Raw genomic sequence first — 24,225 nt, 5'->3', positions numbered from 1 at the left:
CATGTCAGACTCCCCTGCCCGAGCTGTTCATCACCATGATAGTAAGAAGGGCGGAGAGCCAAAGGCAGGGTCCTTAGGAATGGTGGCGTTTGACGTGTCTGTTGAAGAGCCCAGGAAGAACACAGGAAAGGAAAGGCCAGGGAGGTAAGAGTGAAAACAGGAAAAAGGGACATCACAGAACAGAAAGGAGTGGACAGATACCACTCCTAAAAAGGGCAGAGGCATTTTGAGGGTTGTTGCTGAATGAGAGTATGAGTACAGTAGTGAGAGCAGAAGCCAAATTCTGTGACTTGAGGAGGGTAAGATAGATTAGAAATAGGACAGTAACTCGAGATGGGGATATGGTAGGATCAAAGGAGAGTTATTTTGTATCTTTATTTTTACCATCAAAGACATCTTAACCTTAAGGACATGACATCAGTTGAGAGGGAGATAGTGAGCCAACAGAAAAGAAAAAAGAAGCAATCCGAGATGGGATCTGGAACATGGGTAAACACTGGAACTCTTCCTCTGAGAAGGGAAAGGGAGCAGGATCTCTAAAAATGGTGGTTAGTGTCTTGGTGGTCATAGAAGAAGCTGACAGTCTTATGATGGCCTTAGTTTTTACTAGTGCTGTGGGAGACATGGTCATCTGCCAACAGAGGGGAGAGGTGGAAGTTCTGAATATTTACTGAGTGAAATGGTAGCAGAAACTAGCCAAGTGCATGGGATGACCTGTGCAAGCAGAGAAGCTTGGCCCAGGCGGCAGACCATGGGTTTGTCGTGGCTCCAGTTTGCATACTTGTTCATTTTTCTCTCCCAGCACTCAGCAAACTAAAATAGGTAGAGACAAGACAAATGGTCAAACTTTCCCACCAGTTTGGATTTGCAGGGAAGATGGGACAGGGGGTTAGATAACTGGAAACATTGATGAGAGATTGATTGAGATGAACCACAGTAGGGTCCAGGCTCCGGAGAAGGCAATGGCAAGCCACTCCAGTACCCTTGCCTAGAAAATCTCATGGACGGAGGAGCAGTCCATGGGGTCGCAAAGAGTCGGACACAACTGAAGCGACTTAGCAGCAGCAGTAGGGTCCAGGCTTGAGGGGGAAATAAGTGAAGCCAGAGAGTATCTGGTAGTTTGAGACAGGATGTAATGCTCCAGGGACTGGAGGTTTCAACTGTCATTGTAGAATAGTTTAAGAGAGCAACAACTTCACACCCATTTCTATGGCTATTTTTTTATATATTTATGGCAGTTCCCCCAAAAGTTAATATACATAGATTTATCCAAAAATTTATCCAAAAATCTAATATACATAGATATATCCAAAAATTCCATTCCTAGGAAGATGCCCAAAAGTTAATATACATAGATTTATCCAAAAATTTATCCAAAAATCTAATATACATAGATATATCCAAAAATTCCATTCCTAGGAAGATGCCCAAAACGACTAGAGCAGGGACTTAGATACTTGATACACCAGTGTTTCACAGCAGTGTTATTCACAATAGTCAACAGGTGGAAACAACTCAAGTGCCCATCAACAGATGAGTGGATAACCAAAATACATACAGGGAAATGTTATTCAGCCTTAAAAAGGAAGGAAATTCTGATCCATGATACGAAGAGGGTGAAACCTGAAGACATGCTAAGTGAAATAAAGCCAGAAACAAAAGGACAAATGTGTGATTCCACTCATATGAGGTACCTGGAATAGGCACATTTATAGAGACAGAAATTAGAGAGTAGGAAATGGGGTCTCGTTGTTTAATGGATACAGAGCGTATGTTTGGGATAATGAAAATGTTCTGAAAATGGATAGCAGTGACGATTGCACAGCACTGTGAATGTTCTTAGTGCCACTGAGTTCTACACTTAAGTATGATTAAAATGGTAAATTTTAAGTTTCGTATATTTACTATACACACACAAAAGAGTGGAAGGTGGTAGAGTAGGACATTTGGAATTTAGGATTGTGGAATTTCAACAGTAGTTTAGGTTATGACAAGAGCTCAGTGGAAGCCAAGGGCTTAGATGACTAAGTAGAATGGAGCTTAAAGGTCTTTGGCTTTGGAAGGGTGTTCAGTCTAGGAGCTTGGATGAGTCATACATTTGGCTATTGACTTGCATCCTATACCTCCCTCCTGACCAGACACGCTTCCTTTTCCTATATCACTGCTTACCCTCCGATACCCCAAATTTCCCAGAAGCCAGGAATGCAAAGGTATCCCCATCCACTTCTCCTTTCAAGTTCCTCCAGCTTAAGACTGCCCCACTCTACCCCACAACATGGTAGGGTGACGGGGCGTGCGCTCTTCTCTGGGGGCAAGCAACTCACAGTGTAGGACATGTAAGAATTCAAACATTTGTTTTCTTATTATTCATAATCTCACCAATTTATCACAGTTATGTTTTAACATTTTGATGTATTTGCTTCCATTCTTATGTCTTGAATTTTACATAGTTGTAATAATACCTTTATGTTCTACTTTTTATTATAACAGAAGCATTTTTCTATATTGCCAAATGTATTTCTAGTGTCTTAGGTCCTCTAATACTCAGAACTAAAACCACAAGGAACTGAATAGTGCTCAGACGCCTTGTAGGGAGCAGGATATGAATGGGGACCAGATGATGGGAGAAGGGTGAGGAGGAGCACAAGAAGACTTTTAGCTATAAGTCATGGGGAAGATGTGTGGGGGCACTGAAATTCAGATCTGGATCCTTTTTTTTCTCTAATGTATCAGATGATAATTAACATTTTATATATCATCCACAAAAGCTGTTGATGTGAAAAGAATGAAACTCTGGAATCTGGAAGACTTATCAAGAAAAGATAAAAATAATCAAAATATAGTTTGGCTGTTAAAAAAGCAAAACTGATCATGATTATGTAGACTAACTTCAGTTCAATAACAATTATGCTTATCCCCATAATCTGGGTCACATTAACTTAGTTAAAAGTTATTAATATATTTGATTATACCAGCAAGTCTTATTCACAATTGTTTAGTCTCTTAGTCGTGTCCAACTTTTTGCAACCCCATAGACTGTAGCACACCAGGCTTCCCTGTCCTTCACCATGTCCTGGAGCTTGCTTAAACTCATGTCCATTGAGTTGGTGATGCCATCCAACCATCTCATCCTCTGTGGTCCCCTTCTTTCCTGCCTTCAGTCTTTCCCAGCATCAGGGTCTTTTCTAACCAGTCAGCTCTTCTCATCAGGTGGCCGAAGTATTGGAGCTACAGCTTCAGCATCAGTCCTTCCAGTGAATATTCAGGATTGATTTCCTTTAGGACTGACTGGTTTGATCTTCTTGTAGTCCAAGGACTCTCAAGAGTCTTCTCCAACACCACAGTTCAGAAGCATCAATTTTTTGACGCTCATTCTTTATGGTCCAACTCTCACATTCATACATGATTACTGGAAAAACTATAGCTTTGACTATATGGACCTTTGTTGGCAAAGTAGTGTCTCTTCTTTTCAATACGCTATCTAGGTTTGTCATAGTTTTTCTTCCAAGGAGCAAGTGTCTTTTAATTTCATAGCTGTTGTCACCGTCCACAGTGATTTTGGAGCCCATGAAAATAAAGTCTGTCACTGTTTCCATTGTTTCTCTGTCTATTTGCCATGAAGTGATGGGACCGGATGCCATGATCTTAGTTTTTTGAATGTTGAGTTTTAAGCTAGCTTTTTCTCCTCTTTCACCTTCATCAAGAGGCTCTTTAGTTCCTCTTTACTTTGTCTGCCATAAAGGTGGTATCATCTGCATATCTATTATTCGTATTTCTCCTGTCAATCTTGATTCTAGCTTACGCTTTATCCAGCCCAGCATTTCACATGATGTACTCTAATATAACTTAAATAAGCAGGGTAAGAATATACAGCCTTGATGTACTCCTTTCCCAATTTGGAACCTATCCATTGTTCCATGTCCAGTTCTAACTGTTGCTTCTTGACCTGCATACAGGTTTCTCAGAAGCAGGTAAGGTGATCTGGTATTCCCATCTCTTTAAGAATTTTCCACAGTTTGTTTTGATCCATACAGCCAAAGTCTTTAGCATAGTCAATGAAGCAGGAGTAGATGTTTACCTGGAATTCTCTTGCTTTTTCTATGATTCAGCGGATGTTGGGACTTTGATCTCTGTTTTTTCTGCCTTTTCTAAATCCAGCTTGAACATCTGGAAGTTCTTGGTTCACGTATTGTTGAAGCCTAGCTTGAAGAATTTTGAGCATTACTTTGCTAGCATGTGAGATGAGTACAGTTGTGCAGTAGTTTGAACATTGTTTGGCACTGCCTTTCTTTGGGTTTGGAATGAAAACTGACTTTTTCCAGTCCGTAGCCACTGCTGAGTTTTCCAAATTTGCTGGCATATTGAATGCAGCACTTTCACAGCATCATTTTTTAGGATTTGAGATAGCTCACCTGGAATTCCATCACCTCCTCGGCCTTTGTTCATAGTGATGCTTTAGTGATTCTCATAACACATATATCATTCCATCGATCAGCAGACATTTATCTCTTCCACACCATGTAGTGCAAGCTGTTATGTAGCATGACTACTTTCAAGTTAAAAAAATTAAAGACAGTATCAATGGCAGGCTTAGATCAAGTTTTAGAAGCAAGCTAAATGACTTAGAAGTCAACAGAAGTTATAAGACACTTTCTAGGAGCAAAATAATTCCTTGATAGTAGAGAATTAATGGCTTTCTAGCTCCCAGAGGCATCCTTTTATTTCTAAATACTTAATAGACAAAAACTACTTTGGGATTTATAACATTGCGAGGGGCCTTGGGGAGATTTTCAGATTATTAAATTACAAACTTCAGAACTGGGTGGGCAGAAAGCTTGTATTTTTTTAACACATGCTTTTCTTATTTTAGAGGATATAATAGAACTCTTCAAAGCTTTAATTTTTTGTACTTCAGCTATTTCATGTACGTGCACATTATAACTTGATAACATAACCGTTAATTAGTAGGGAAACTAAGCTATACTTTGTAAGGAATCTAACTCTAGGCATATAAACATAACAGATTTCTTGCATGCTCAGTTGTATGTTTGTACATACATACATATGCTTATGTCTTTTATCAAGGGAAAATTTCAGTTAGAAGATTTGCTTCACCATCCTGAGAAAGAAGGAATTGAACCGCTTGCCTTAACAAAAGAACAAGTCTTGTTTTGTCTGGTGCTTGTTACAGCAAAGACAGGCTGATGACTGCTTCCAGAAATCTAGAAGAGCTGTCAGTGAAGCACATGGAAGAAATTAAAGACGTAAGAACTAATATCATAATTTTGAGAGAGCCATGGTTTTGGGACGTCCCTGGTGGTTCAGTGATGAACACTCTGTTGCTCCACTGTAGGAGGCAAGGGTTCTGTCCCTGGTTGGGGAAGTTCCATGCAATGTGGCCAAAAAGGAAAAAAGAAACTGTGGTTTTGTTCATCATCCTTCCATTATGTTAACATATTAAGAAGTGATATTTGAACATCACTGTGTAGTTTGCAAAGCATTCATGTGTACACTTTTTTTTTTCATGAAATATATCAGCAATCTGTATTAGTTTCCAATGGAATACCTGTACAGGACATTGCCCAGAGAGGACTAGTTGAATATCCAAATAGGTCTGCTGAAGGTGGCTTTCATTATCTTAGGAAATTCATCCTTATCTCAATAACCAACCCTCTAGCTGACTCTCTGGCTAGTAGGCTTAGAGACCTGACTAGTCAGCCTAGAGGGAATGGATCTGCTTCTCAAAGGTGGCCTTGTATTGACCAAACTCACAGAAAAGTTTGTAGAAAAATCGAACCAGTTTTTTAAATAGAAGTAAGAAATATAACTACCAAAGGAACCAGACTCATATATTGTGTGGCTGATGCATTTTTCCTCTATAGACACACTACATAGGAAGCCAAATTTTAATCAAATGTTTACTTGCTGAACAAATGAAATGATTCTGATTTTTTAGAGCACCAGCTTAGATAACCATATTTCTACAATGAGACTATCCGCATCAGTTCAGTTCAGTTCAGTCACTCAGTTGTGTCCGACTCTTTGCGACCCCATGAATTGCAGCATGCCAGGCCTCCCTGTCCATCACCAACTCCCGCAGTTCACCCAAACTCATGTCTGTCGAGTCGGTGATGCCGTCCAGCCATCTCATCCTCTGTCGTCCCCTTCTCCTCCTGCCCCCAATCCCTCCAAGCATCAGAGTCTTTTCCAATGAGTCAACTCTTCGCATGAGGTGGCCAAAGTACTGGAGTTTCATCTTCAGTATCAGTCCTTCCAAAGAACACCCAGGACTGATCTCCTTTACAATGGACTGGTTGGATCTCCTTGCAGTCCAAGGGACTCTCAAGAGTCTTCTCCAACACCACAGTTCAAAAGCATCAATTCTTCGGTGCTCAGCTTTCTTCACAGCCCAACCCTCCCATTCATACATGACCACTGGAAAAACCATAGCCTTGACTAGACGGACCTTTGTTGGCAAAGTAACGTCTCTGCTTTTGAATATGCTATCTAGGTTGGTCATAACTTTCCTTCCAAGGGGTAAGCATCTTTTAATTTCATGGCTGGAATCACCATCTGCAGTGATTTTGGAGCCCCAAAAAATAAAGTCTGACACTATTTCCACTGTTTCCCCATCTATCATACCTGCCCTTATTTCTGGACCTGTTATATCCTAGAACCTCAGTACCAAGCCAGTAGAGGAGCATATAATGACACCTTTTGACACTTTAATCACTCTTTTTGATGTGTCCAGTACTGATAAACCTACATTCTTACATATAAGATACTTTATTTTTTTTACTCCAGATACTTACATTTCCTTTAATTAAGTTGTTTCCAACTTCTCAAAATATAAAGTAAAAACTCCAGTATAAGAACAAAATTGTATTTCTCTTCCTGGAAATACAAAGGTAATAAAAAATAAGTAAAACAACTATATTTAATGCTTTGCTGATCCAACATTTTCTTGCCTTGAAGGAATGGCTATTTACAGTGTATCTTTAAGTATTAAGTTCAATAGCAGTTAAACATCACTGTGATTTGATTAACAAGGGACATTTCATTGCTTGCCTAATGTTTGGCTTTATATCCCGTTTGCTACCTAGACAGACATCTTCTTTAGTTTTATAAAGTGCCATTTAGCTGTTTGATATTTCTTGAAAACCGCACAAAAGAAAGAAAGGGAAAAAGAAAAAACTTTACTAAAGCAAATGAGCCACCTCAAGAAGCATTTTTGACAAAGTCCTTGAGTGTACAACCAGCCTCTTCTGTTTGCCCAGTTAAGCTACTTTCTTTAAATGAGCTAATAAATTCTCTCAGGTCACTTGCAAATCACTCTGTTGTGTTCTGACAGCTCAGCTCAGCTAACCTGTTGATTTTTAAAGTTAACTCTTAGAGGGCAGTCTGATTCCCAAACTCTTAAAGAAGAGTGCCATTAGCATAGTAGACCATAAACTTTAACATTAGGCAGATGAGGGTGAAAAATTGCCTCTGGCACTGCCTCTGTTGTGTTACCTTGAGCAAGTTACTTTTTTGAGCGTAAAATTTCTCATCTGTAGTTTGGAGCTGATAATAGCTCCTTAAAAAGGATTTGTGAGGTTTATACACAATGTGTATCAAACATTTCACATATGTTCTTGGCACCCACCAAGTATTTGATAAGATTGTTATTACTAGAAATAGATAGTATTGTTCCTGCCATTTTAAAGAGAAGGAAACTGAATCTTAGCAGGAAGTGATAAAGTTGGGCTGCAGTTCTGTGTTCTTTCTACTGTACCACTCAGCTTTTTGTTCATATTCTGAGTAGTTGTCCCCAGAAGGCTTCAACACAATTCAGCAAAATGCAGTTACTTTGGTAGTCTGCTTCTCAGCAATTTGGCCTAGTAGGAGTGTGAAGTCTGGCTCCTGCCTTTCTGTCTTGCTTGACAATGCAACTCCCTCAGCCTCTCTCAGCCTCCTTGCTCACCTATAAAGGAGAAGATAACAGTGTCATAGGATTGTGGTAAAAACTCGGTATTTGATGTCTTTAACAGAGCACCTGGAGCATGTAGTTTGCTTTCAATCTGTTATTATTAGCCACACAGAAGTACCTTTTGTGAAGCTGCCCTTTTAATCAGAAACTATTTTTAAAGAATACCCAATGGTTTATTTTAATAAAGCTCCTATTAACATTTCATCATTTTTTAACCCAATTTTAATTTAAATTAATAGTTAATTAAAATAAGCAATTATTATGAATGAAAAAAATTTCAGACATCATAATCATGAGTTTTGCTTACGAGTATAAATAATTATTGTGTAGCTATTTCTCTGTTCCTGAGTATCATGACAGTATTTCCTAAACCATAGATAAGGAGACTTGATTTGAAACCTGAGTTGTTCATGGAAAAAAAATCAGAAATTGTGATTTTCCCAGAAATTTGTAGTGATGTGTCATCCTATCTGTGGGGAAACAGCGTCTGATAACGTGACAACAGGAAGTTTAGGGAGAGACATCAAATACTGAGGCCACGCTTAAGCAAAGTTGAGTTTTCTTTTATTTCTCAGATTATAAACATTGATAGTATGGTGATCTCTTAATGACTCTTTCACTTAATAGTCTGGTAAGAAAATGTATTATTTTCTTCTTAGGTGGAAAACTATGCAAACCATGTCTGTGACTTACCAGAGGAAAAAGAAGCATTTTCTCATAGTTATGAAAAGGAAAACAAACAGCCTAGACATGAGTTTAAAGAGCTCCAACTCAAACCAGGTAATTTTTCCTTTGTAAAAAATGTAAATTTTTTCTCTAATTCTAAAAAGTAGAGTTTGACAATTGTAGAAAATTTGGGAAATGTATAAAAACAGAAGGAAGGAAAAAAATTACTACATACCCTCCACCTCAAGAAAAGTATTTGTAATATTTTAGGTTGATTTTCTGCCTATCTTTTTAAGTTATGTATTCTGAAATATTCTGAAATGTGTGTGAGAGAGTGCAGAATGCTTATTTTCTTTAATGTCAGTTACAGCACTTACCGCACTAGCTCATCATTACCTGTGTCAGCTCTTCCGGGGCAGAGGTCACGTCCTAGTCTCCCTGGTTTCTGTGTTCTCAACGGCTCCAGCCTTGTAAAGTACCTAGCATGTTAAGGGCTCAGGAAATGTTTATTAAGTACTCCAAAGCTACAAAGGAAGATATAGACAGGACCCCTTTAAAATATTGTATTTTTTTTAACTCCATAAATTAGCTTTTATTATGATAGTCAGTGTTTATTTAAATTTCATTTCAGTTCAGTCACTAAGTCGTGTCCGATTCTTTGTGACCCCATGGACTGCAGCACGCCATGGGGTCATTTTACTCCAGTAAATATTTATATTTACCACACATTTATTATTTTCTTTGCTTAGCATTTTTCTTTCATTTCAGATATCCTATTTGGAATCATTTCCCATTTTTTCATTTTAGAACTTTATTTCACAAGGGTCTGTGATGGACAGTTTTCTGTATTTTAAATCTCAGGTGCAGAGTGAATTGAGCTAATCATAAGATGTAATTCATTTGTGCTTCACTCTAGTTTCAATTTTTCCCCCCTTTTTTGTTTTCCACTGGATAACTGAGTTTTCTTCTGCTGGCCCAAAAGCTTGCATTCTAGTTGTGTTCATATTCTGATTGCATTTTAGGAATTTTAAATTTTTCCTGGCATTTTTAGTTTTTCTCAGCTTCAAGGTCGTTAAGGGCTCTAATCTGCCTTGCTGTAAGAAGCAAAAGCTCCTCTGTGGCCTGTTACTAGCATAAATTAATTAGCTCATGAAGGATTGGGAAATAGGGGAGTAGTATCACTACAATGGGAGTGATATGTGGAAGTTCACGTATCATTTTCCCCAGCATATGAATGATTTGTATTCCCCAGCATATTAATGATTTGGGTTCACCAACAAGCCACGGAGTTTATACCTAAAGCCTATTCATCCCACTTTCCTCTTCTGGGCTCTTTGGCCACATATTTTGCCTTGAAAGTGCTTATTGCAAAGATATTCCTAATCCTTTGCATTTTGCCTTTATTTTACCCTGCAGGTTCAGCTCCTTCTTTATGTCATCTTTACAGCAAACCTGATTTTTAAAAAGAAAACAGAGTCCTGTATTTGCTCTGTATATGTGTATGTGTGCTCAGTCGTAGTCTGACTCTTTGCAATTCCACAGACTGCAGCTGCCAGGCTCCTCCATCCATGAAATTTTCCAGGCAAGAATACTAAAGTGGGAAGCCATTTCCTACTCTAGGGGATCTTCCCGACCCAGGGGTAGAACCCCATGACTCCTGCATTGGCAGGCGGATTCTTTACCACTAGTGCCACCTGGGAATTCCCTATACTTGCTGTGTGGTTCAGTTGTTCAGTCATGTCCAACTCTTTACTACCCCATGGACTGCAGCCCACCAGACTTCCCTGTCCTTCACTTTCTCCTGGAGTTTGCCCAGACTCATAGCCACTGAGTCAATGATGCCATCCAACCATTTCATCCTCTGTCACCCTCTTCTCCTCCTGCCCTCAATCTTTCCTAGCATCAGGGTCTTTTCCATTGAATTGACTCTTCACATCAAGTGGCTAAAGCACTGGAACTTCAGCTTCAGCATCAGTCCTTCCAATGAATATTCAGGATTGATTTCCTTTAGGATTAACTGGTTTGATCTCCTTGCTGTCCAAGGGACTCTCAAGAGTCTTCTCTGGAACCACAGTTCAAAAAAATCAGTTCTTTGGCTCTCAGCCTTGTTTATGGTCCAACTTTCACATCTGTACATGGCTACTGGAAAAACCATAGCTTTGGCTATGCCTTTGTTGACAAACTGATGTGTCTGCTTTTTAATATGCTGTCTAGATTTGTCATAGTTTTTCTTCCAAGGAGCAAGTGTCTTTTAATTTCATGGCTACAATCACCATCTGCAGTGATTTTGGAGCCCAGAAAAATAAAGTCTGCCACTGTTTCCGTTGTTTCCCCATCAATCTGCTATGAAGTGATGGGACCAGGTGCCATGATCTTAGTCTTCTGAATGTTGAGTTTTAAGCCAGCTTTTCCACTCTCCTCTTTCACCTTCATCAAGAGGCTCTTTAGTTCCTCTTCACTTTTGCCATTAGGGTGGTATCATCTGCATATGTGAGATTATTGATATTTCTCCTGACAATCTTGATTCCAGCTTGTGCTTCATCCAGCCCAGCATTTCACATTAGGTACTCTGCATATAAGTTAAATAAGCAGGGTGCCAATATACATCTTTGACGTGCTCTTTTCCCAATTTGGAACCAGTCCATTGTTCTATGTCCAATTCTAACTGTTGCTTCTTGACCTGCATACAGGTTTTTCAGAGACAGGTAAGGTGGTTTGGTATTCTCATCTGTTTAAGAATTTTCCACAGTTTGTTGTGATCCACACAGTCAGAGGCTTTAGCATAGTCAATGAAGCAGAAGTAGATGTTTTTCTGGAATTCTCTTGCTTTTTCTATGATCCAACAGATGTTGGCAATTTGGTTCCTCTGCCTTTCCTCAATCCAGATTGTATATCTGGAAGTTCTTGGTTCATGTACTGTTGAAGCCTAGCTTGAAGGATTTTGAGCATTACCTTGCTAGCATGTGAAATGAGTGCAATTGTGCGGTAGTTTGAACATTCTTTGACATTGCCTTTCTTTGGGATTGGAATGAAAACTGACCTTTTCCATTCCTATGGCCACTGCTGAGTTTTCCAAATTTGCTGGCATATTGAGTGCAGCACCCTAACAGCATCGTTTTTTAGGATTGGAAACAGCTCGTTTGGCGTTCTATCACCACCGCTGGCTTTGTTTGTAGTAGTGCTTCCTAAGGCCCCTTGACTTCAGATTCCAGAATGTCTGGCTCTAGGTGAATGATCACACCATCGTGGTTATTTGGGTCATTAAGACCTTTTTGTATAGTTCTTTTGTGTATTCTTGCCACCTCCTCTTAATATCTTCTGTTTCTGTTAGGTCCATACCATTTCTGTCCTTTATTGTGCCTATCTTTGCATGAAATGTTCCCTAGGTATCTCTAATTTTCTTGAAGAGGTCTCTTCCATTCTATTTTCCTCTATTTCTTTACATTGTTTACTTATATTTGCTATAGTATTCCCTTAATTTTTTTAGGAATTTGACACATCTCTTTAATGAACCAATATAATTAGGATTCTCAGTGTTTTTTATAGCATTAATTATGTAATGATAAAGGTTTTGAGTGCTCCAAGCCAACATTTTTCCATAAGCTACATTATTTTTAGTGAGAATTTTTGTGAAATACAGATCCACTTGTTTATTTTAGGAACACATATGTCAATCACATCAGAAATGCATCTGTAATTAAAGGATGTCTTTTGAAGGTGGAGCAAACATGATTTGATAATGGGTTTTTTGGAGCCCTATACCAAGGTCTTCCCTTGGGGTTTCCCTTGTAGCTCAGTTGGTAAAGAATCTGCCTGCAATGCAGGAGACCTGGGTTCGATCCCTGGGTTGGGAAGATCCCTTGGAGAAGGAAATGGCAACCCTCTCCAGTATTCTTGCCAGGAGAATCCCCATGAACAGAGAAGCCTGACAGGCAACTAAGCACAGCACAGCACATACCAAGGTCACAGATTTCATGTTAGGTGGGAGAAAAAGAGAGAAATTACTGGTGACCCCAAGCTCTTTGGCCTGAGCAGTTGCAATACTAGAGATCCTAACTACTCAGATGGGGTAGATGTGGGTGGTCCTATTTAGGGAAGACGGTAAAGAGTTTGCTCTTGGACATCTGCATTTGGATGTGAATATTAAACATCTGAGTGGAAAGGTCAAACAGGCAATTTTGTTTATGTCTGGAATGCATTGTGAACTAGAGATGTAAATTTGGGAGTCATCAGGTATAGCAAATACTTAAAGCCTTAGGATGGTAGGAGATACCCTAGGGAGTAAAAAGAAGTTTCAGAGCTGGGCCCTGGTGTGTTCCAGTGTTTAGAGGTTAGAAAGGTAAGAAGTCAGCAAAGGAGTCTGAGAAGGAATGGCATGAAAGCTAAGAGGAAACTAGCAGAGTGTGGTGCCCAAGGAGAGAAATGAGGAGGGTGTTTTCAGAAAAGGAAATGAGCAATTGGGCCAAATACCATTAATAGGATATATGGAATGAGGACAGGAGATTGACCATTGGATCTGGTCACATGGAGCTCATTGTGATTTTGAGGAGAGCTGTTTCTGTGGAGCAGTGGATACAAAAGCCAATGAGTGAATTCAGGAAAGAATGCTAGGAGAGGGAGGGGACATGGCTATGGTCGATCCTTTCTTGAAGTTGTGCAGCAAAGAGGAATGAAGAAATGGTGGAGGAGCTGGAGGGCGACATGAGTGTGAAGCAAAGTTTTTGTGGTTTTCATCTCCTTGTTTTTTTTTTTTTTAACTTTTTGTTTTTTAATTTTTTGGCCATGCTGTGTGCAGCATGCAGGATCTCCATCTCCCACCCAAGGATCGAACCCATGCCCCCTGCATGGAAGCATGGAGTCCTAACCACTGGACCATTAGGGAAGTCCCTATCACTGCTGTTTTTAATGGGAGATGTTATACCATGTCTCTAAGGTGAAAGCTCCATGAGACAGCAGAGATAAGAGTCAACCTCAGGAGCTTTTTTTTTGAGAGGAGAAGGAATGAGATCCAGTGCACAAGGGGAGGGGCTGGCCTTAGGAACAAGGGTGGCTTGTTTAATCTCACAAGAAGGAAGAGTACCAGAGAGCTAGCAGCTTTGGTAAGGGGAGCTCGTGGAAGTTCTTTTCGGAGTACTTCTCTTTTCTCAGTGAAATAAGAAGTCAGTTATTCAGCTGAGAGTGAGGATAGGAAGGAGGTATTAGAGATTTGATGAGAGAGAAAGATGAAATAATTGTCTAGGTCTCTAAAAAATGAGAGAGAAAGACAAGCAGGGGGATGCAGGAGGACTGCTGAGCAGCAGTAGGGGCCCAGTCGAGGTTGGTTGATAGTCGTTAGTCTGAAATGAAACCAATCAGCACTGTCTGTGCAGTTTTTTTCACCTACATTCAGCTTCTGGAGTGCACTGGTGAAGTACTGGCTTTGAACAGGTTGAAGTTTTGTCACCAAGTATAATGGAAGGAAAGGAAGCAAGAGAATTGTGAATGTTCTCAGGGGAGTGATTGTAATGATGGGTTGTAGAATCTAAAGCTGGGTAAGAAAGGAAATGAGAATAGGGATGGAATAAGGAATGCTGAAAAGTCTTTATATATAGTCAATGGATGCTAGTTTCCAGTATGGTCAAAAATTGTTGAAATTGAGCTGCTAGTACAAAGGGTTGGGAGGGATGATTGGAGAATAGGATGTTTGAAACTGAGGCTATGGAAACTACACAGGCTAATGTCAGGGTCTAGGGGATTACTACGGAGTAGGTGACTGAGATGGGATAGAGGACTAGATTTTTGGAAGTTAGCTGGTAAAGGAACTGAAAGGACAGGCTCCTGGAATATAATCATTTACCTGAAAATTGAAATCATCAAAAATTTTGGCAGGATTAGCTGAGTGAGTATGGACAAGTTTCTTAGTGCCTGAGCCCTCATCTCTTAAAAGTGATAATATGACTCCTACCTCACTGGATTAAATAAGATAAATTTATCTCAAATGCTTAGTATAATACCTGCCACGTTAGCAAACACTAACTGAAACAACAGTACACTTTAAAAGTTCAGTTCAGTTCAGTCGCTCAGTCGTGTCTGACTCTGCAACCCCATGAACCACAGCACGCCAGGCCTCCCTGTCCCTCACCAACTCCCTCAGTTCACCCAAAGCCATGTCCATTGAGTCAGTGATGCCATCCAACCATCTCATCCTCTGTTGTCCCCTTCTCCTCCTGCCCTTAATTTTTCCCAGCATCAGGGTCTTTTCCAATGATTCAGCTCTTTGTATCATGTGGCCAAAGTATTGGAGTTTCAGCTTCAACATCAGTCCTTCCAATGAACACACAGGACTGATCTCCTTTAGGATGATGCAAGGACAATTTTAAATTTACACAGGTAGTAAGAATATCTAGAATACCAACTTAGACAGCATTTTAAAAGGCAGAGACATTAGTAGTCATGTATGGATGTGAGAAAGCTATAAAGAAAGCTGAGTGCTGAAGAATTGATGCTTTTGAATTGTGGTAGAGTCCCTTGTACTGCAAGGAGATCCAACCAGTCAATCCTAAAGGAAATCAGTCCTGAATATTCATTGGAAGGACTGATGTTGAAGCTGAAACTCCAACACTTTGGCTACCTGATGCGAAGAACTGATTCACTGAAAAAGACCCTGATTCTGGGAAAGATTGAAGGCAAGAGGAGAAGGGGACAACAGAGGATGAGATGGTTGGATGTTATCACCGACTCAATGGACATGAGTTTGAGCAAGCTCTGGGAGTTGGTGATGGACAGGGAAGCCTGGCCTGCTGCAGTCCATGGGGTTGCAAAGAGTCTGAAACAACTGAGTGACTGAACTGAATTGAAAAATATCTACTGCTTTTGAGAACCTTTTCCCACTACTTTTTAGTTATTTGCCTGCATTTTTTGTAACAGTATTGTTTCTGTTATTTCTTTCTAATAGAAATGCAAACAAAGGAGGTTGAAATGTATCAAGAAGGCTTGTCTACAGTGGCTCTGAGCAGCCCCTGTGAACAGATCACACACTTAATCATGGAAAGAAGTATACTCTTGAGGAAATTGGAACTTGGGAACCCCAAGCCAGAACCACAAAGATGTCTGAGCCATAACCTTCAGAAAGACTTTCCCCAGGTATTCCAAAATTGACTACAGAATTGAATAAGAAGCAGGCCAGTTGAAAAAGTATGTGTTTATTTAACCTTTCATACATTAAAATATCAGGAAGCCAATTTTGATAGTACTTAAGAATATAGACTTTAGGTTTGAATGGACCTGCTCTGCCCCTTGTGAGCAGTATTTCCTTGAATAAATTACTTAATTTTTGTGAGCCTCCATGTCATAGTCTGTAAAATCTGGAAGCAACTCACCTACTCCACAAGATGATCATGAAAATGAAATGAAATTGCTTAATATATGTATAGCTCTAGAATGAAACCCGACATGTTAATTAGCATTATTATTGTTGAGAACCAACTGTGTGCCAGGCTTTATGTTAGTAAATGTAGGAACAAAGTCAAATTAAACATCATCTGGACTTGCAAGGAAAGAAAAATGAAATAAATAAATGAAGCTAATGAAGGAAAGAAATAAACTAGTGGTTATAATTCAGTGTGGAAAGTTCTTTAGTAAAGTGAGGCACAGAAGGCTAGGAGAACCTTCAGGAGAGGCTCAGTCAGGATGGATAGAAAAGGCTTCCAAAAGAGGTGGTATTGAGTAGCATTTTGAAAGCTGAGTAGGTGTGAGCTGGATAAAGAAGAAGGGAAAGGCATTTCTGGCAGAGGAGACAGTGTATAACACATACTGGTTCATGTGAGGCAATGCTGAGAAACGCACCCGGAGATATTTTCAGAAACCACTTCATGGTGAGACTCATATAGAGAGTTTGGACTCAGCACCCAGCAGTGTTCCTGGAGCATACTAGAGGCATAAAAATATTTCAAATTGACTAATAACTGACTGCTGTAAAAGGTCTGGAGAGTCACTAAATGATTTTAAGAGAAGAGTAACATGCCCGCACGCACAGCATGATCTGATTTGTGTTTTAGAAAAATCACTCTGGCCATCGTGGAGAGATGGATTGGAAAGGGGCCAGATTGGAAGCTGGGGTTTCAGGGGACGTTAAATAATAATTAATTAAAGAATGAGAACCAAAAACAAGACTCAAAGTGTAAATGGAGAAGGGAAGATGAACTAAGGAGTTATGAAGGAGATGGAATCTCTAAAACAAATTGGTGTTTTGAGGGTGAAGTCTTAGATTTTAAGGCTAAGATCATAGTTTACTTAGATCACTACTAAGTCATAGTTTTACAACTCATGGACAGGAAGAATTAAAACAGATACTATAAAGGATTTTGTTATTATAAAATGTAATTCGTAACATTTCTGTCACATTCCCATTTATATTTTGTTTAAGCTAATGTTGTCATTTGCCTGAGCATAAAGTAATCAGTAGAGTCACTTTTTTGTAGAAATTGACAAGCTGATTCTAAAATGGATAAGGAAGGCAAAGGAACTAGGATAGCCCAAACAACTTTGAAAAAGAAGAACAAGTTGGAAGATACACTCTTCCTGCTTTCAAGCTACCATAAAGCTGCAGTAATCAAGAATGTGTGGTATTGGTGTAAAGGTAGATATATAGATCAATGGAACAAAATAAAGACCCTCACCTGTATGGTAAATTGATTTTCAAAACAAATGGGAAGGTAATTTAATGGGGAAAAGATGTGCTTTTCCACAAATAGTGCTGGAACAGTTGGATAGGCATATGCAAAAAACAAACAGAAAAAACTCCCTCAACTCTATTGAGTTCCCTTCCCCACTGGTAAAGGAGGGAGTCCCTACCCTAAATACTATGAGATAGTCAAACACATGATACCCCGCTTTGGACAGAGATGTGGTTCATAGTTAATCACAAAGACTTACAGCCCAGGGGAGGACACTGCCTGTCAGGTCAGGCAGGGCCACAGGGGGTTGTATTCAGGAACGGAGTGAACTCACAGGACCCATGGGAGACAGACTTTGTGGTAACAATAGGAGAGGTGCCCCTTTGTTCCTGTGGGAGGATATGACTGGCTTGTTTAAAAAATTTCATGGGTTGGCAGTGAAATGACAGTCGTTAAATGGCTGAGGACCAGGTAGACTATAGCTGTTCGGGCTGATGGGGGAACTAACTGGGTAGGGAATCTTTCCTGTCAGATGGGGGTATATCTGGCAAAAGCAGGGGAGTTCATGGATAGGCTTTTTGTGCACTGTGAGGTACAAGGGTGTGAAGGTAACACATGACATTTAAGGCTTTATAATACCTTTATCCTATCCATATACAAAAATTAAAACGGTTCATAGATCACATAGGAGATAAAATCTACAGAAGAAAATTTTAGTGACCTTGGGTTTGGAAAGATTTTTATCAGACAGGAAGAGCACAGAGTATGAAATTGGATTTTATCAAAATTCAGAATGTCGCTCTTCAAAAGACAGAAATAAAAGAGGAAGGCACAGACTGGGAGATAATATTTTTTTTTTAATGTGTCCAACAAAATCTTTCTATCTAAATATATAAATAACTCTTATAACTCAATAATAATAACACATACAACCCAACTAAAAAATGGGCAAAAAATTTAAAAGCAACTGCACCAGAGAAGATATACAAATAGTAAATAAGCACATGAAATAATGCTTAAATTCATTTACTATTAGGAAAACACAAAAATCACAGTGACTCACCACTATCAATTTATCAATATCAACGAATGCCCAGAATTAAAGACTAACCATATCAAGTATTGTTGACAATGTGAAGCAACTGTAATCCTCATATTCTACTGATGGGAATATAAAATGATACTACCACTTTGAAAATTAACATTGCCTTAAAAAATTAAACATGCAACTGTTACATTCCACTTCCAGGAATACACCAAGAGAAATGAAAGCGTGTGGCCGTGTAAAGGCTACACATGTCACAGCAACCTTCATTGTATAACCAACTCAAATGCTCATCAGCAGGTAAATGTGTAGACCTATAGAATGGAATATTACTTTATAATAAAAAAGAAAAAATACAAAACAGATATATCTCAATTATCTGAGTGAACTAAGCCAGACCAAAAAGAGTACATAGTCTATGGTTCCATTTGTTTAAAGCAGTAGGAAATGCAAACTGGTATATAATAACAGAAACAGATCAGTGGTTGTCTGAGGACAGTGTTGGGAAAGAATAAAGTTAAGGAAGCATATGAAACTTTTGCCTGTGGTGGATATTTTCATTATCTTGATTGTGGTGTTGGTTTCATGAAATGTATACATGTAACAAAAAGTTGTACACTGTAAATATGTTCAGTTTGTTGTATATTGATTATACCTTTAAAAAACTTACAAAATTTTTTTTGCAAAGATCTTATTATGAACTGTAGCCTGTAAAAATGTCATTGCCTCCCTAGTTATATTTTACATACACTAATGTTGGAGAAGGAACTGGCAACCCACTCCAGTACTCTTGCGGGGAAAATCCCATGGATGGAGGAGCCTGGTAGGCTACAGTTCATGGGGTCACAAAGAGTTGGACACGACTGAGCAACTTCACTTTCAATGTTGAACTAACCTGTGCATAAAGTAGATGAGAGAATCATACCTACCAAAATGGGACCACATATGATGACTTGAAACCCCAAGAAGTTTTGCAAGGCCTGATCTACATATGAACTACATTTTATTTAACACTAGTTTTTATTTTTTTATTGGCTTTTTAACTTAATATAGGCACATAGTAAAAAACGATTCAAGCAGTATAAAATAGAATGAAAAATGAGTTATCTTCTCACCTCAAATCCTCAGTTCTATACTGCTAAGCAACCATTGCCAACAATTTTTTAATCTATCTTTCCAAAAAAATTTCCATTCTCTTAAAATTCAAATTATATTCCATTATGCCTATTGTTTTCAGTTTCTGTAATAGCATGTAGAGATTTTCCTTTGTCTTTTTGATAACGTATATCCTTTAAATGGCTTAAAGCTCAACATTCAGAAAACTAAGATCATGGCATCTGGTCCCATCACTTCATGGCAAATAGATGGGGAAACAGTGGAAACAGTGTCAGACTTTTTTTTTGGGGCTCCAAAATCACTGCAGATGGTGATTGCAGCCATGAAATTAAAAGTTGCTTACTCCTTGAAAGGAAAGTCATCACCAACCTAGATGGCATATTCAAAAGCAGAGACATTACTTTGCCAACAAAGGTCTGTCTAGTCAAGGCTATGGTTTTTCCAGTGGTCATGTATGGATGGGAGAGTTGGACTGTGAAGAAAGCTGAGCACCAAAGAATTGATGCTTTTGAACTGTGGTATTGGAGAAGACTCTTGAGAGTCCCATGGACTGCAAGGAGATCCAACCAGTCCATTCTGAAGGAGATCAGTCCTGGGTGTTCTTTGAAGGACTGATGCTGAAAATGAAACTCCAGTACTTTGGCCACCTCATGCGAAGAGTTGACTCATTGGAAAAGACCCTGATGCTGGAAGGGATTGGGGACAGGAGGAGAAGGGGACAACAAAGGATGAGATGGCTGGATGGGATCACTGACTTGCTGGACATGAGTTTGAGTGAACTCCGTGAGTTGGTGATGGATAGGGAGGCCTGGTACGCTGCAATTCATGGGGTCACAGAGTCGGACACGACTGAGTGACTGAACTGATCCTTTAAATGGATGTATCAGAATTTATTTAATCACTTTATTGTTGCATGGGGCAGAGGACAAAGAGATGACTTTTAATGCCAGGAATAATCAGAGTTTTTTTTTTAATATTTTACTGTGGAGTATGACAGAATATGTGCAGAAAAATGATAACACTTTAAAAATACAGTTTGACAAATAGTTACTGGATTAACACCTATGTAACCACTGGTCCTGTTAGGAATACAACATTGCCAACTGCCTCAGTTCAGTTCAGTTCAGTCGCTCAGTCGTGTCCGACTCTTGGCGACCCCATGAATCGCAGCATGCCAGGCCTCCCTGTCCATCACCAACTCCCGCAGTTCACCCAAACTCATGTCCATTGAGTCGGTGATGCCGTCCAACCACCTCATCCTCAATCGTCCCCTTCTCCTCCTGCCCCCAATCCCTCCCAGCATCAGGGTCTTTTCCAATGAGTCAGCTCTTTGCATCAGGTGGCCAAAGTATTGGAGTTTCATCTTTAGCATCAGTCCTTCCAAAGAACACCCAGGACTGATCTCCTTTAGGATGGACTGATTGGATCTCCTTGAAGTCCAAGGGACTCTCAAGAGTCTTCTCCAACACCACAGTTCAAAAGCATCAATTCTTCGGCGCTCGGCTTTCTTCACAGTCCAACTCTCCCATCCATACATGACCACTGGAAAAACCATAGCCTTGACTAGACGGACCTTTGTTAGCAAAGTAATATCTGCTTTTGAATATGCTATCTAGGTTGGTCATAACTTTCCTTCCAAGGAGTAAGTGTCTTTTAATTTCATGGCTGCAATCACCATCTGCAGTGATCTTGGAGCCCAAAAAAAGAAAGTCTGACACTGTTTCCACTGTTTCCCCATCTATTTGCCATGAAGTGATGGGACCAGATGCCATGATCTTTGTTTTCTGAATGTTGAGCTTTAAGCCAACTTTTTCACTCTCCTCTTTCACTTTCTTCAAGAGGCTTTTTAGTTCCTCTTCACTTTCTGCCATTGGAGAAGGTGATGGCACCCCACTCCAGTACTCTTGCCTGGAAAATCCCATGGACAGAGGAGCCTTGTAGGCTGCAGTCCATGGGGTCACACTGAGCGACTTCCCTTTCACTTTTCACTTTCATGCATTGGAGAAGGAAATGGCAACCCACTCCAGTGTTCTTGCCTGGAGAATCCCAGGGACGGGGGAGCCTGGTGGGCTGCTGTCTATGGGGTCACACAGAGTCGGACATGACTGATGTGACTTAGCAGCAGCAGCACTTTCTGCCATAAGGGTGGTGTCATCTGCATATCTGAACATCTGGAAGTTCACGGTTCACGTATTGCTGGCCAACTGCCTAGAACCTTTCTTATCTGATCACAACCTCTTTCTCTCCACAAAGATGTGCATCCCTAAATAATATATATAGTAGTATAGTTTTGTCTATTTTTGAACATGACATACAGGGAATCAACTTCGGGAAGTGCTTTTTTGTAAAACGTTATATTTGTATTATTTATTTTTAGTCAGCTTGTCACTACTATATATTATTCCATCATGTGAATATACAGCATGAGACTATCCATTCTATGCTAATTTGGGTTATTTCCAATTTATTATCTATTTTGAATGTATTTTAATTTTATCAGTTATGCTGCTGTAAATATTCTTCTGTGTGTGCATTCATTTGTATAGGGTATATAGCTAAGAGTAGATTTAGGAAATTATAGAGTATGTGGATCTTCTGCTTTACTGCTGCTACTGCTGCTAAGTCGCTTCAGTCATGTCCGACTCTGTGCGACCCCATAGACGGCAGCCCACCAGGCTCCGCCGTCCCTGGGATTCTCCAGGCAAAAACACTGGAGTGGGTTGCCATTGTCAAACTTTCTTCTTAAAGTAATGGTACCAGTTTATTCTGGCACTAGTATTGTATGAGAATGCCTTTGCTTCTCATCAACCCCTAATGTCTTCAGACTTTTAAATTTTTGCTAAACTACTGGGTGCATAATGGTATCCCATATTGGTTTTAATTAGCATTTCCCTGATTACAAATGAATTTAGTGTAATTATTTGTCACTTGAATTTCCTATTTTGTTAGTGTTTATTCAGGTCTCTTGTCCATTAAAAAATTGAGTTGTCTGTCTTGTTATTTACATGTATTATCTATGTTCTGGTTTCAAGTCTTTTTATTGATTGTGTATGTCACAAATACTTTTTCCCTACTCTGTGACTTGTCCTTTTAATATTCTTAAAAGTGTCTTTTAATGAACAGAAGTTCTTAAATTTAAGATTGTTCAATTTATCAATCATCTGTTTTATAGTTAGTGTTTTTCTGTCCTGTTTAAGAAATTCTTTCCTTCTGGGGTTTTGATTTTTGGTTGTATTGACTCTGTAAGTCTATTGGAGAGGAATTGGCTATCGTAAAATACTGATGTTATCTGTGATCATAGACTATCTCTCCATTTACTTTTTAATGTATATAAGTAAAGTTTTATCACTTTTTTCACAAAATCTTGCACATTTTTTGTTACATTTATTGCTAGTTACTTCATATTTTTGGATGCTGTTAGTAGTGAATGCTGTATGTTTTTTGAGAATTTAATTTTCTAATTATCTATTGCTAGTATTAAAAGTATAATTATTTTTATATATTGACTATATTTAGGCAATATTGCTGAAATTTCCCATTCGTTTTAATAATTTATTTGAAGATTTTGTACTTTTTCCCCCTTAAAGTCATATCTGAGAATAATGATGATACTTTTGTTTCTTCCTTTCCCATCTTTATTCCTTTAAATTTCTTTACTTACCTTACTATACTGACTTGGATCTTTAGTATTATCTTGAATAGCAGAGATACTTGTCTTGTTAATAATATCAGAGAGAAAGTATTCAGCTATTCACTAGTATGATGTTTGATTAAGAGTTGCTGTTTTTTCAAAAAGTTGTCTGATTTTTGCAAAAGAGAGAGGTTAGATTTGTATTATTCATATTTTCTTTTACAGTTCTACAATTCCATCACAGTATTTTTTTAAAATAAGTCAGGAATTTGAGGTATATTAGAAAAGAAAATAAGTTATGTGGACTGTAAATGTTTTAAATTTGTAAGATTCTATAAATAAACCTATATTCTGTAAAAAAAAAAAAAAAAGAGAGTTGCTGTTTTTTAAAGATAGACTTTATTGAGTTAAGAAAGTTCTCTTTTATTCCTGATTTGTTCAGAGCTTATATTAGGAATTAATGTTGAGTTTAGAAAATGTTGAGTTTTTTCTATAGCTATTGAAATGATGAAGTCATTTAGAACTTTTACCTGTTAATGTGAGAATTTCATTGATTAAATTTTATAATGTTAAACCTATCTTGTATTCCTGGGATAAATCCAACTCCTTCATGATATGTTATCCTTTCTAAATGGTATAGATTCAGTTTGATAAACTTTTCTTTAAATTTTTGCATCTATGTTTATGAGTGAGGTGGCCCTGTGATTTTTCTTTTTCTGTTACCTTTGTCAGGTTTTAATATCAAGATCCATCTAGGCAGTGTTAGCCAGCCTATTTTTTCATTATTGCTTCTATAATGAGACTTTTTAAATAATTTTTTCTATCACTCTCCCATGAAATCTTGATGGTACTGATATAAAGTAATTCTATATATGTACCATAGACGTCTGTACTTTGTACTTAAAAGGGTAAGATTTCCCCGCTTAGGAATCAGTTTGAACTCCCCTGGGGGCAGTATCTCATTGAGAATGCATGGTCTAGCCTCATAAAATTGACTGGATTGTGCTCCCTCTTTCTCTACTTGATTATATTTTTTTAAATTTAAATGACATTTTAAGACTTCCCTGGTGGTTCAGATGGTAAAGCATCTGCCTACAATGCAGGAGACCTGGGTTTGATCCCTGGGTCGGGAAGATCCTCTGGA

General features: G+C 38.8%; 1 protein-coding gene across 6 annotated transcripts in view; it reads left to right on the top strand.

The window, feature by feature from the left end:
* The window catches only part of CCDC30 (coiled-coil domain containing 30), a 141,533-nt gene that overhangs the window by 7,395 nt on the left and 109,913 nt on the right, over positions 1-24,225 (top strand). For 4 of the 6 annotated variants that reach the window (XM_044945156.2, XM_044945155.2, XM_044945157.2 and 1 more), the window contains exons 2-5: positions 5,086-5,264; positions 8,629-8,749; positions 15,570-15,757; positions 18,539-18,634. In XM_044945156.2, coding sequence (XP_044801091.1) covers positions 5,205-5,264; positions 8,629-8,749; positions 15,570-15,757; positions 18,539-18,634 — 465 coding nt within the window. In that variant the 5' untranslated portion in view covers positions 5,086-5,204. The remainder of the gene's footprint in view (positions 1-5,085; positions 5,265-8,628; positions 8,750-15,569; positions 15,758-18,538; positions 18,635-24,225) is intronic. The other 2 variants (XM_044945159.2, XM_044945158.2) reach the window with 2 other exon arrangements.

The sequence above is a fragment of the Bubalus bubalis genome, chromosome 6 (genome assembly GCF_019923935.1).
Source record: "Bubalus bubalis isolate 160015118507 breed Murrah chromosome 6, NDDB_SH_1, whole genome shotgun sequence".
NCBI classification, from domain to species: Eukaryota; Metazoa; Chordata; class Mammalia; order Artiodactyla; family Bovidae; genus Bubalus; species Bubalus bubalis.
The sequence above is the reverse complement of the archived record's forward strand: the minus strand, read 5'-3'. Positions and strand labels throughout refer to the sequence as shown.